At 44.4% G+C, this 11,563-nt stretch overlaps 1 protein-coding gene across 1 annotated transcript in view; it reads left to right on the forward strand.

The window, feature by feature from the left end:
- Window positions 1–9,043, forward strand: part of wdr37 (WD repeat domain 37) — a 28,795-nt gene extending 19,752 nt beyond the window's left edge. Inside the window, exons 12-14 of the mRNA XM_036522848.1 lie at window positions 7,846–7,980; window positions 8,387–8,501; window positions 8,749–9,043. Of these exons, the coding sequence (XP_036378741.1) occupies window positions 7,846–7,980; window positions 8,387–8,501; window positions 8,749–8,880 (382 nt within the window). The 3' untranslated portion in view covers window positions 8,881–9,043. The remainder of the gene's footprint in view (window positions 1–7,845; window positions 7,981–8,386; window positions 8,502–8,748) is intronic.
- Window positions 9,044–11,563: the final 2,520 nt, after the last annotated feature.

Genomic DNA, 11,563 nt, shown 5'->3' on the forward strand with positions numbered 1-11,563 from the left:
GATGACCGCAGTGCCCTGCCGTTGGCTAAGTTTAGAGTTTCACCTGAGCTGACGCGTTTCAGGCGCATCCCTTTGGATGCGTGCTGGATGCGGTGCGACTCTCCTCATACACCGCGCTCACTCAAGGAAACCCAGGGATGAAAGGAGCGCTTTAATTGCACGCTGCACCCGGAACATCTAAGTCAATATTCACCCAAGTAGGTATCAGTGGGTATCAAGGGGATTGGAGAGGGATTACAATGAGAGCTGATGAGACGCGGCTAATTATTTAGGTGTCTGTGGATTTGGGCGATGCGGCTCAGACGCGCTCTGAAGAGGCCACTCTGTTCAGCGCGACCCTGTTAGATCACTGAGGTGCAGTCCACCCAGTCTGTTGCCGCATTAATTAAATATGCAACTTTATATCAATTCCGTATTCCTGCATCTGCTGCATTTCCTGTTTCGTTAATCCATGCAGTGGCTTGTTAGACTTAAAGAAACAACACCAAGAGCTTTTAGAAACCAGGAAAAGTATTTGATTGTTGGGTTCAAGCATTTTTACATGTCCAGCTGTCCGTGCTGATTTTCAAGCAGTTGTTGCAGTAAACTTTAACTTTGAATGTCAGGCTGCTGCCAGATAGGAGTCTTAAATGATGGTTGTTCAGTACACTGCTGATGAATGTTGTATTAACAGCTAGATACTTGGAGAATGTGTGATAGTCATAAGATTCTGAGTTTGGTGTGTTTCATTTCGTAGCATATTGGTCCTCGGCCTTCCCAAACAGCATTGGTCCCAATAGTATGCCCTTGTCTCCCCTTACACAGAGCAGTGGTATGTGAGTGTGTATATGTGTCTGCACTGTGTGTATGTTTGTTTGTGCGCATTAGTGCACACAGGCATACACACATGTTATGTTGGTCTTTGTATTGTTGTGAGTACTTCAGTATGTTCAGTATGTATTTGTTAATGTGCACTGTGTGTTTCAGTGTGTATATGTGTTTGTCTAAGTGTTTCTCTGCGTCTGAGTGTATTCATTGTGTGTGTGTGTGTGCGTGTTTCTATCTGTGTGCGTTTGTATCTGTGTGTGTGTGTATGTGTGTCTTTGTGTGTGTTTCTGTGTGTGTGTGTGTTTGTGTGTGTGTGTGTCTTTGTGTGCGTTTCTGTGTGTTTCTGTGTGTGTGTGTGTGTGTGTGTGTGTGTGTGTGTGTGTGTGTGTGTGTGTGTGTGTATATGTGTATCTTTGTGTTGGTTTCTCTGTGTGTTTGTGTGTGTGTGTGTGTGTGTGTGTGTGTGTGCGTGCGTGTGTGTATGTGTATCTTTGTGTGGGTTTCTCTGTGTGTTTCTGTGTGTGTTTCTGTGTGTGTGTGTGTGTGTGTGTGTGTGTGTGTGTGTGTGTGTGTGTGTGTGTATATGTGTATCTTTGTGTGGGTTTCTGTGTGTGTGTGTGTGTGTGTGTGTGTGTGTGTGTATGTGTATTTTTGTGTTGGTTTCTCTGTGTGTTTCTCTGTGTGTTTCTGTGTGTGTGTGTGTGTGTGTGTGTGTGTATGTGTATCTTTGTGTGGGTTTCTCTGTGTGTGTGTGTGTGTGTGTGTGTGTGTGTGTGTGTGTGTGTGTGTGTGTGTGTGTGTGTGTGTATGTGTATCTTTGTGTGGGTTTCTCTGTGTGTTTCTGTGTGCGTGTGTGTCTGAGTGAATGTGTGTGCCTGCCTGCATGAGCTGGCTGGGGGGACAGCTGTTAGCTCAATGAGTATCTCTCTGGCTGCCTGCTCTCTCCGCTGATTGAGACCCTCAGAGGGAGCGGTGCGCTCTGGATCAGCCGGCGGTGCGCACTCAGAAAGTGCCGCTCTGTCAGCTGCAAGGGAACGCTTGGCTGCCCTGGACCATGTGATAGATGAGCTCTGCCCGGGTTTGGCAGAGGCTGCACCCCATCCACCTCAGAGGGCTCCATTCGGTGGTGCTCCCCACCCCCACGCAATCCTTCAGCATGGTGGCGTGGCACCTGTCAGCTGCAGAGATACACTACCAGACCACATGAGCCTCAATGCATTTCTGATTGCCTTTTAGATCCACTAAGCAGCGCTCTCAGCAGTGCTTGCCTATGGTTGAATCCCTTACCTCTACAATTGTATAGATATAGAGCAATGCAATTGGAGAGGTGAAATCCCTATGATATATATTATATGACCTGTCCTACATCCTACATTGATATAGACCATGCTATAGACCATGCTATTGGAAAAATGAAACCACTATGATATATCTTTTGTCACTTATCCTGTGTCCTTCATTGTAGTATTTAGACTTCGATGTAGAAGCCAAACTCAGCATGCTGCTGTTGTTATTAATATTACTTTTTACTTGCTTAGTGGAACCCCTTGTTCAGGGCAGCTTATATAGGCCACATTTCTGCAAATTACTCATTTTTCCGATTAATATGTAGTATTTAAATATGTAATTTTTCTTATATGAGCTGTGGTTAAATGCTCTGCTCGAAGGTACAACATGAGTGACTCACCTGGGATTTGAACAAGCAACCATTTGCTGTCCAGTGTGTAACTACTTGTTACATACCTGTTTTCTTTCTCTTCTGTGGGCATTTTTTTTGGGTAGAAGCTTTGGTAGATTTGGTTATAGCAGTTCTAGCATTGAACCACAGAGCATGAGAACCATTGTGATGTCATGCATTGATGCTGGAGTGTATAGAACTTCTTTTTCCAGTGTCACAGTCTTACAAATAGCCTTAATGATTAACAGGGGTAGGGCAGTGCATCAGATGTGATGAACGACTCTGAGATAAATATGTTAAGCGCAGCACTAAGGCCAAGTATAGCCTGTGATGTCCTCAGAGGCAATTACCGCGAATGCAGCGCGACAGCATGCAGTGGCAGTCAAAAGCATATTCAGTCTCCGCGTCTTCTCATAATTGTCCGATAATATGTGTGCGCCGCAACATGTATGGCAGCGCAAATCGGAAGTGGCAGCCGACTTGCTTTACAAACAAGATGTCATGTCGGCTCCGTCTCCAGACGCTGTTTATCCCCAGCATTTGATCGCAGGCCGGGCTCTCTTTGACTCTGACACGCAGCTTCAAAGGAATATGCCAACACATATCTGATTGTGCAGATGGGAGGCACGCGGTCTGCCTCCTCCACCGCAAACGCTGTCAGTGCTGGGTAAACGCCGTGTCACATTACAGGAAATATCACAGAACCAGTCTTCTGAAGGCTAGATCAATAAGATAGAAAAAGAAAGATCTGGGAGGAGAAAAGAACAAAATGATCCAAGGCTTTCTTTGTGCGCTCCTCTGCAGCTTTAAGCCTACCATGCTCTTTTTTTTCTTTTCCTGCATTTGCAAGAAATTCCATTTTTCTCATATTCATATATTTGTAATTGCCGGTGGTGTGGCATTTCTCATACACTTAGATTTGCGCAGAAAGAATAATTTCTTGATTTCGAACGTGGTTCTCGATATTTTCTGGATTCTTTTTCATGAAATCAAGTATTATTTATCATTGTGTTGCGTTTGTCCATCAAAGGGGTGTGGTTAAGTTCATCATCATCAGGTGGCATTAAATTGTAAACCGTTAATAGCGACAGTATTCCGTAGCACACACCCCCCTGCCCCCAGCTCATTGGTGTAGATGATGATAAATGTCATTCAGAGGCACAGCAGTGGGAGTTCCCCTATGCGGCGTTCCCCTTAGCTGGAGTGGGACCCGGAAGGCTGTGGCGGAGTTCCTCTCCAGTGATTGCGAAAGGGGAAGCCAGCCTTGTCAGTACTCCACTGTCACTGTCACTCATTAAATTATCCAGATGTAAATGAGTTCTTTTGTTTGATGACTGCAGCATCTCTGCGTGGGGATCTTGGAACCGGTGACACTCCGGTGGGGTGGGGGGGGGGGGGGGGGTGTGTACTGTGCATCTGTCATTGTATCATTTAGTAATTAGCGGCGATAGCTGGTACCCTGCTGATGGAGTGATGGAATTCATAATAGGACGTTTGACTGGCAGTATCCTGGGCTGTCTGCTGACATCGTTTATAAGCTGTATTTTGTGTTAATTTAATACCAGTGTACTTATGAGATTTCTGCGCTGAATATTCGGTGTATATTCAATATACTGCCTGTGCACATCGAGTTAGTAGGACTGTCAAATAAGGCCTTTCATGTATACATCTGTTAAAAAATGCCTGTTAAATGAAGCTACATACGTTATTTGAATATTTAGTTTTGGGAGCACGAATATCAAATGAATTGAAAGACCACATCCCTGCTGTCTAGGGACATTAATCTCTTTCACTGCCCTTTAAAAACTAATTAAGGTATTATATGTATATAAGTGGTTTGTTTGTTCTTAGATAGCAACTGATGGTACAACAGACAGTAGTGTAGTTGTAACCTGTAGGTCTGAATTTAATAATGGGGAAAAAGCTTTGCCTCGATCGGACCATAGAGGAATCTGCTGCCCTAATAGCTGTGCTCCAAGGACTAGTGCTTACGCCAACTGTATGTCATTGGCAGGCCCCAGTAAAGTGTGCCTGCAGGTGTTTGTTCAGGGCAAGATCCGAAAGCATAAATCAGAGGAATAAAGATTTTATGTTAGCAGAGAAATGATGGGTTCTGTTGAATATGTGTGGGTGTCTTTTTGTTCAGTTAGCCAGTTTTTGACAGTACAGTACATTGCCAGCCTCACGTGAGATCCTGTTTGCTGTTCACTGCCTGACACAAATATCAGGGACAGTCCTCCAACATGCAGTTTAAATTGAATTTAAAAACGATCCGTTTAAAAGGTAGCTGATTAAATGGAACAATAAATGAACGGCAACACATAAAGCAAAGTTGATGATTAGAAGAATTTGTCGTAGAACTGCAGCTTATTTGGAATAGAACTTTATAGCTTTTCCTAATATTAGTTCCATAGTTTATACAGTACTTTGAACAATTGTTAATTTGGTCTACAATTTTTTTAATGGTTGGCTACCTATATATTGGCTGATGTGTTGGTCATTAGTCTACCTGTGTCTAAAATGTCTGTATTGGCATCAGCCCTAGAAAAAAAAAAAGGGGGGGGGGGGGGGGGGGGGGGGGCGGGGAGAGAGAAATACCGGACGACCCTTAGTCACGACCTTGCTTGTCAGGGGGGCCCCTGGGAGTGAAACATTTAAAAATATCTTCTAAGTCATAATAGGATTTTAATCAAGCTTTTAATCTATTAACTTCCCAGCCATTCCCTGGCGGCAACCTACAATGTCAAAATACGGTTTCATGGTGTGCCTCAGATTCAGATCTGCGTGAGTGAGCCTGGCAGTAATATTAAGTACAGTAAGCACGCCTGCATCATTAATGCGGCAGAGTTTAGCCCTAATTAAACCTTAATATAATGTCAATTTAAATTAAGGGGGCCTAGCATGAACCGGGCCCGCCGGCCTGGATGCTGCTAATCTTAATCAGTAGCCAGAACAGAACATGAAATCAAATTCTTTTTTAGTAGCACAAAAGTGACAGCGACGGCTGACATTATAAATTAGAAATATTAAACTACATTAAATTAATGTGCATGACCTCAGCGATCTGCGCACACTCTATATAACTTGCGCGGAGAAATGAGCTGAGGAGAGCAGTTAGGCAGAGGCTTGACCCTGCGGGCCGGTGACTTTCAGGCGCCGTTTCTGATGTTCGCAGATACCGGCCCGGGGCTCGGGGCTCCATCCAGCTGCTTGCCGGAGACAGCAATAACCACAGATCACACTGTGGGGTCTGCCCTACTGCCACAAACAGTCCTACTGCATCAATTACTGCAGATTTCACTGTTGGCTCTGCCCTACTGCCAAAGAAAAGGTCCTTTTACACCAATAACTATAGATTACACTCTCAGTTTCACTTGCTTGCTATATCAGTAAGTACAGAGTACATGCTGGGTCTACCCTGTTGCCAGAAATAGTCCCGTAATACCAATAATTGCCTTACATGCTGTGTCAACCCCGCTGCCAGGAATGGTCCTACTACACTGCAGAAGTAATGATTATACTCTTGGTGTCAGAAGCAGTCCAACTACACTAGTAACTATGGCTTACATGCTGGGTTTCACCTGCTATCCTGCAGCAACAATAACTACAGATTTTCTCCTGTTGTTATAAACAGTCCCACTATACCAGTAAGCACACAACTAGCAACACCTCCAGGCAAGTTAGGGTGGGATAGTTCCATACTTTCATTCATATCCATCCATCACTTTATTCAATATTGTTTAAGGTATTGATACAGTATTTCTCTGCCTCTCTGTGGAGAATGTATGATTTGTGAGCAACGCGCTGAAAGATCAAATTGGTGTGATAAGTAGTGACATGTGGCTGTAACTCAGTGGTCTGCATGCGTCAGCAGAATCGCAGGGCGCAAAGTGAAATGGAATAGGCTGTGAATGGAAAGCTTCTTTTGGATGATTTCGCACATCCTGTAATGAGAAATGGGGTGTAAATGCGTGTGTTTTTCAGCCCTATTTGTTTTGTTGAGCCGGTTCTTGTCTTCTGGCTAACATTAGCCTGTCTGGCTGAACATGCTTTTAAACTGACAGCCCGGACCATTCCAGCTTACCTCTGAAGGAAATGGTAGAGTGACTACAGTAGGTTTAACACTTCCATGTCACACCTCCTGGGAGGGTTATGTTCGGATGAGGTATTTTACATGGTTTAAACAAATCGGGTGTGTGATTTCATAGTGGCCTCAACAACCTGCTGAGAGAATCTTGAGCCGGGAAACCACTCCCTCACAGTTGCTTGGCTCACGCCTCCGAGATAGGCTTTATATGACAATGGGTGCTCTGTATATTAGACATAATGAGACAGCACAGCAAGTATCATCAGCTTTGGTTGGAGCTGCGGCTGGATGAAGTGTTTCCTGTCTTATATCAGGCTGACAAACAGTCAGCAATATCCATGAAAGCATCACTCCTACAGTAGAGCTAGTTAGCCATAAAAAGCCGCTTTGACAACAGTCGTAAACCACCCAGCTAGTGAACAGGTTTGTACTTCTGTGTTTGTGTGTGGGTGGCATCAAAGAGAGGCCTCCCAACAGCTAGCTGTGACCTCATCTCGGTGACCTCAACTCAAGCTGGTTTCATCTCTGATAGTTCTTTGTTCTCCCACAGAAAACGGTAACCTCTGATATTCCTCTCTGCTTCTGAAATGTGCCGTCTGTGTGTATTATGTGTTTCTACCTTTTGCCTTAGATTTCATATCATTGATGATGGCTATTCAAATGTACCTTGAGTCCAGGGAAAATCCAGGGAAGGTGCTTGGTTGGACGTGCCAGGGACATTAATTCACAGCCAGTAGGGTTCATTAATTTAGTATGCACTTGGTACGTCCATCGGAACACTTTCCCATGGGTTGATCATCAAATCCTTCATCAAGAGCAATCAAAATTCAGGCTCCAGTTCAGTTTGCACATTACTTAATATTAATTGTAAGGTCAACTTGTCCCAGAGTTTCAGAGAACAGTCTTAATCTCTGTTTTAAGAAGACATCTGCATGAAGACAATGGCTCTGTGTAATGAATGTATCGGACAAAACACAATTTATTTAATTGCAAAAATCAACTGTCAGGAACCTTGTCCCAGTCTGTCGCGTGCGCCTTTGCCAAAAACAGCTCTGCATAAGACACTGCTCAAATTTGCATTAAGAGGCCATATGGCCAGATTATGTGGTAAATATACAGACCGACTGAGCCGTATAAATTTCGGAATTCGAGCCTGGGCGGGGGGTGTTGGGGGGGGGGGGGGGCAAAGAAGGCGATTTGTATCTAAAGAGGGTTGGAGATGTAAGAGACGGAGCTGAGAGCTCCCTATTGATCGGCCGCTTGTTTGTTTCAGCACGGTTACGTCAGCGGTGTTCACGGTGGGAGACAACGTGGTGTCCGGGAGCGACGATCGCACAGTGAAGGTGTGGGACTTGAAGAACATGAGATCTCCGATAGCAACCATCCGCACCGACTCCGCCGTTAATAGGTAAGAGGACGGGATCAATCGAGCGAGAGACACCCTTAACAGGAACGCCTCTGTGTACACCTTTTTTCCGATATCCTGTCTGAATCGACGCCGGGCCTTGGCGCGTTGCGAACCAGCGCTCTCCCCACTGAATTTGTGTTGTCAGGCTTGTTGTACTTGTTTAAGCTGAAAGACGGGGTTTCTTTCATTTTTTTCCCTTTCAAAGGATCAGTTTAAAATTCACTCACTTCAGAGAGGATCACTTGGCCTGAAGTTATAGGAGAAGAAATGCAACCTTTCCCTACTGACTCTTAGAAAGAGCATCTCTACACATGACATTCTGCTTCTGGGCCTGCTGCCATGCTCTGGGCAGAGGCAAAATTATGCACAACTTAACGCCCCATCCCTCCAATGTGTCTACTTCCAGGATAAGCGTTTCGGCGAACCAAAGAATCATCGCTCTTCCGCATGACAATCGGCAAGTCAGGCTGTTTGACATGTCAGGAGTGAGGCTGGCCCGCCTCCCACGCAGTAACAGACAGGTACGTGGCACCGGGTTCGAGAGGGCTCGACCCGTGTCTGCCTCTGCTCCACTGAGGCACTTTTGCAGCCTCTATTGATAGGAGCTTGCACGCTGTGGCAACCATGAGTGGTGTGTGTGTGTGTGTGTGTGTGTGTGTGTGTGTGTGTGTGTGTGTGTGTGTGTGTCATTGATGTGTGTGTGATGTGGGTGTATGTGTCAGTCAGGTATGTGTGAATGATGACTGTGTGTGTTGTTTTTGCTCACAGGGCCACAGGCGTATGGTGTGCTGCTCCGCCTGGAGCGAGGACCACCCCACCTGCAACCTGTTCACCTGCGGCTTCGACCGGCAGGCCATCGGCTGGTGCATCAACATCCCCGCCCTGCTGCAGGAGAAGTGACCCCCCTCCCACCTGCCCACGCAATGCCCCTCCCCCCAGCCTCAATGTGAATCCACTTCTACGGAGCGGGGCCCCGTGCTAATGCTGTCCCCTCACTCCAATGTGCACGGTGTGTGTGTGTGTGTGTGTGTGTGTGCGCGTGTGTGCGTGTGTGTGTGAGAGAGAGAGAGAGACTGATTGGGGGAGAGAGAGAGAGAGAGAGAGAGAAAGAAAGAGAGAGAGAGAGAGCGAAAGAGAGAGAGAGAGAAAGAAAGAGAGCGAGAGAGATATGGCATCATTTATCTGCATTGAAAAGTACCCTGCGTTTGGCTGCAATTTATTTCTCCTCAGATTACTGCTGATTGAAAGATTACAGTGAGGAAAACAGTGGAGGGGGGAGGCCGTGTGTAAATATAAATAAAATTAAATAAAATAAACAAAAAGGCCACATTACTGTAAAGAGGGTGGCAGTGATACGGTGGGCGGTGATGGCGGTGATGATGAGGCAGACAGCGTTGCGGTAATATCAGACATATCTGCTCTGTCTTTGGTGCTGATGAGGGCGTGGCCGAGCTGCTCTGAGGATAGCTTGTCCCGCTCTTGCACTCCTACAGTCTTCTCTCTGTGAACGGGCCTTGGGTTTGCGAACTTATTTTACTGAGTGCAGCTATATTTTATCACGTTGTGTGAATATGTTCTTTTATGGAAATATGCTGTTACATTTTTTTTTTTTTTTTTAGATTCTTGTGCCAATCCACTTAAAATACACGTATGCTATGCATTTAGGACATGAAAGCACTAATTTACACTTTCTTGAAGGTATTCAAGACATACACAATCATCTCTACCTTTTTATAAAGGGAGACCACAATCATCATGCTGTTAGATGTAATTGAATATGTTTCGATGTGGGACCCTTAAAAAGCAAACTTTATTTCTGAACAATATAGTAATAACTGTCTCATTGGCATATTGAACAAAGCCCATTATAGGATGTAATTAGTTTTGGCTACGTAAGAGTTCCTGTAATGTGGTATTTCTGCAAACCGAAGTGAAATGTCTCAGACGAGTATAATGCAATATATTGTAGATTTCTTGTGTGTTTACAGTGGTCAGAGATAAAATCATCTGGAAAAAATACATAGTACTTTAAAAATTGATGTTTCAGTATGTGTATTTAAAAAGCTGAGACTGCTTTTGCAATATCAGCAGCTGTTTTCGATGTTCAGTGTTTAACGTCAGCATACCGTGATTGTATCGAATGGATAAAAGTAACTTTCATACTCTGAACACAGTCACTAGACTGGTATTCATCTGATGCTGTTCTGTTTTTTTGTAATTCATCCGTTACGTGTGAGCTGGTGTTGAACGTGTTCGTTTGTTATGAATGTGTAAGTGCTGTCTGGTCACAAGCTCTTGCGGCTTTAAATTGGTTTCAGCTAGTAAAGGAGTCGTTTGAAGGAATTGAAGGAATATTTACAGCAAGCCAACAATATTCACAGCAAGTGGTGTAATGAACATTGCCTGTGTCTCTGTACATACCTTAGACAGTGAACAAAACTCAAGATATTTTATTTGGTCTCAAAATAGGCCAATCCCCACAGCAGCCTCTACTTGAACCGTAATATGATTCTTTGAAACTAAATCTAAGAGGGCTCCAAAGTGCCCCCATTCCCCCCTGCCTTAGACAAATAGTGCAATTTGACAGTAATATCGTAATCCCCGATATCTGCATGTGCCACAGTCAGGGGTGTTAGCTGTCCCCGTTTCTTCCAGCTTCCTCTGTAAAGTAAGAGTTACTTCGTTGAGCCTTATCTCTGTTTCCATGACACTGCGTATGATAGAGTTACAGTATATTCTCTTTCCTTTGAGATAGAACGTAAATAAATAAGAACATAATTACTGTTGTTTCGGTCGGCTCGAAAAGGTTTCCCAGTCTCATGCAATGTGTCCGTATTTTAACCCTTGAGTGGGAAACAATCCGGCGTAGACTGGAACCTGCCTTGTGCCGCGCCGCGCCGCGCCGAACATTCTCAGCTTGCTTGAAGTGTGACGTAAATGTATCAGCCACTGTGAAGTGCCATTTGTCCGAGCATATGCACGTGTAAATCACACATCTGTTGTCGTAGTGCATGTAAGACTCCCCGATTATAGGCTGTGGCTCAGCGCCAGCTCAATGGAAACATGTAGCGCCTCGGAGTGAAGGTTTTTGTGCTGTAGTCCTCACATGCCAGGGGATGTGTATCCACTTTCCGAAATTGCGGAGTTCATGTGTCCTCTGTCGTTCTCTTCAGTGTTTTTACCTGATGTACAAAAAAGGTCTTTTTATGTTTTAGAATTGCGTGCAGCGTCTCTCAAGAAACATTTTAACTTGTGGATATTAATGCCTTTTTATTCTGATTTTATTCTGCAGTCACTGCTTTTGCACAAAAGTTTTTTTTTTTTTCCGTTGCCAATCAATCCTAACCTGTGGATTCGAGCTGCCAAATATCATTTTTTTTGTTGTTGTTGTTTATATGAACATTTAACGGAATTTCTCGTGATTACATCTGTGAGTTTGAAGACAACTATAAATGCCTTACAACCCACTTTATCTTGTAGCTCCTGTCAGAACAACATGCTGAAAGCTTCTTTCGTAGTTCTTTGACTTTCACCACAGTTGTGTAAACACTGTTGAGGACTTTAAAACCATTTTTGAATCTCA

This window comes from Megalops cyprinoides, chromosome 2 (assembly GCF_013368585.1).
Source record: "Megalops cyprinoides isolate fMegCyp1 chromosome 2, fMegCyp1.pri, whole genome shotgun sequence".
Lineage (NCBI taxonomy): Eukaryota > Metazoa > Chordata > Actinopteri > Elopiformes > Megalopidae > Megalops > Megalops cyprinoides.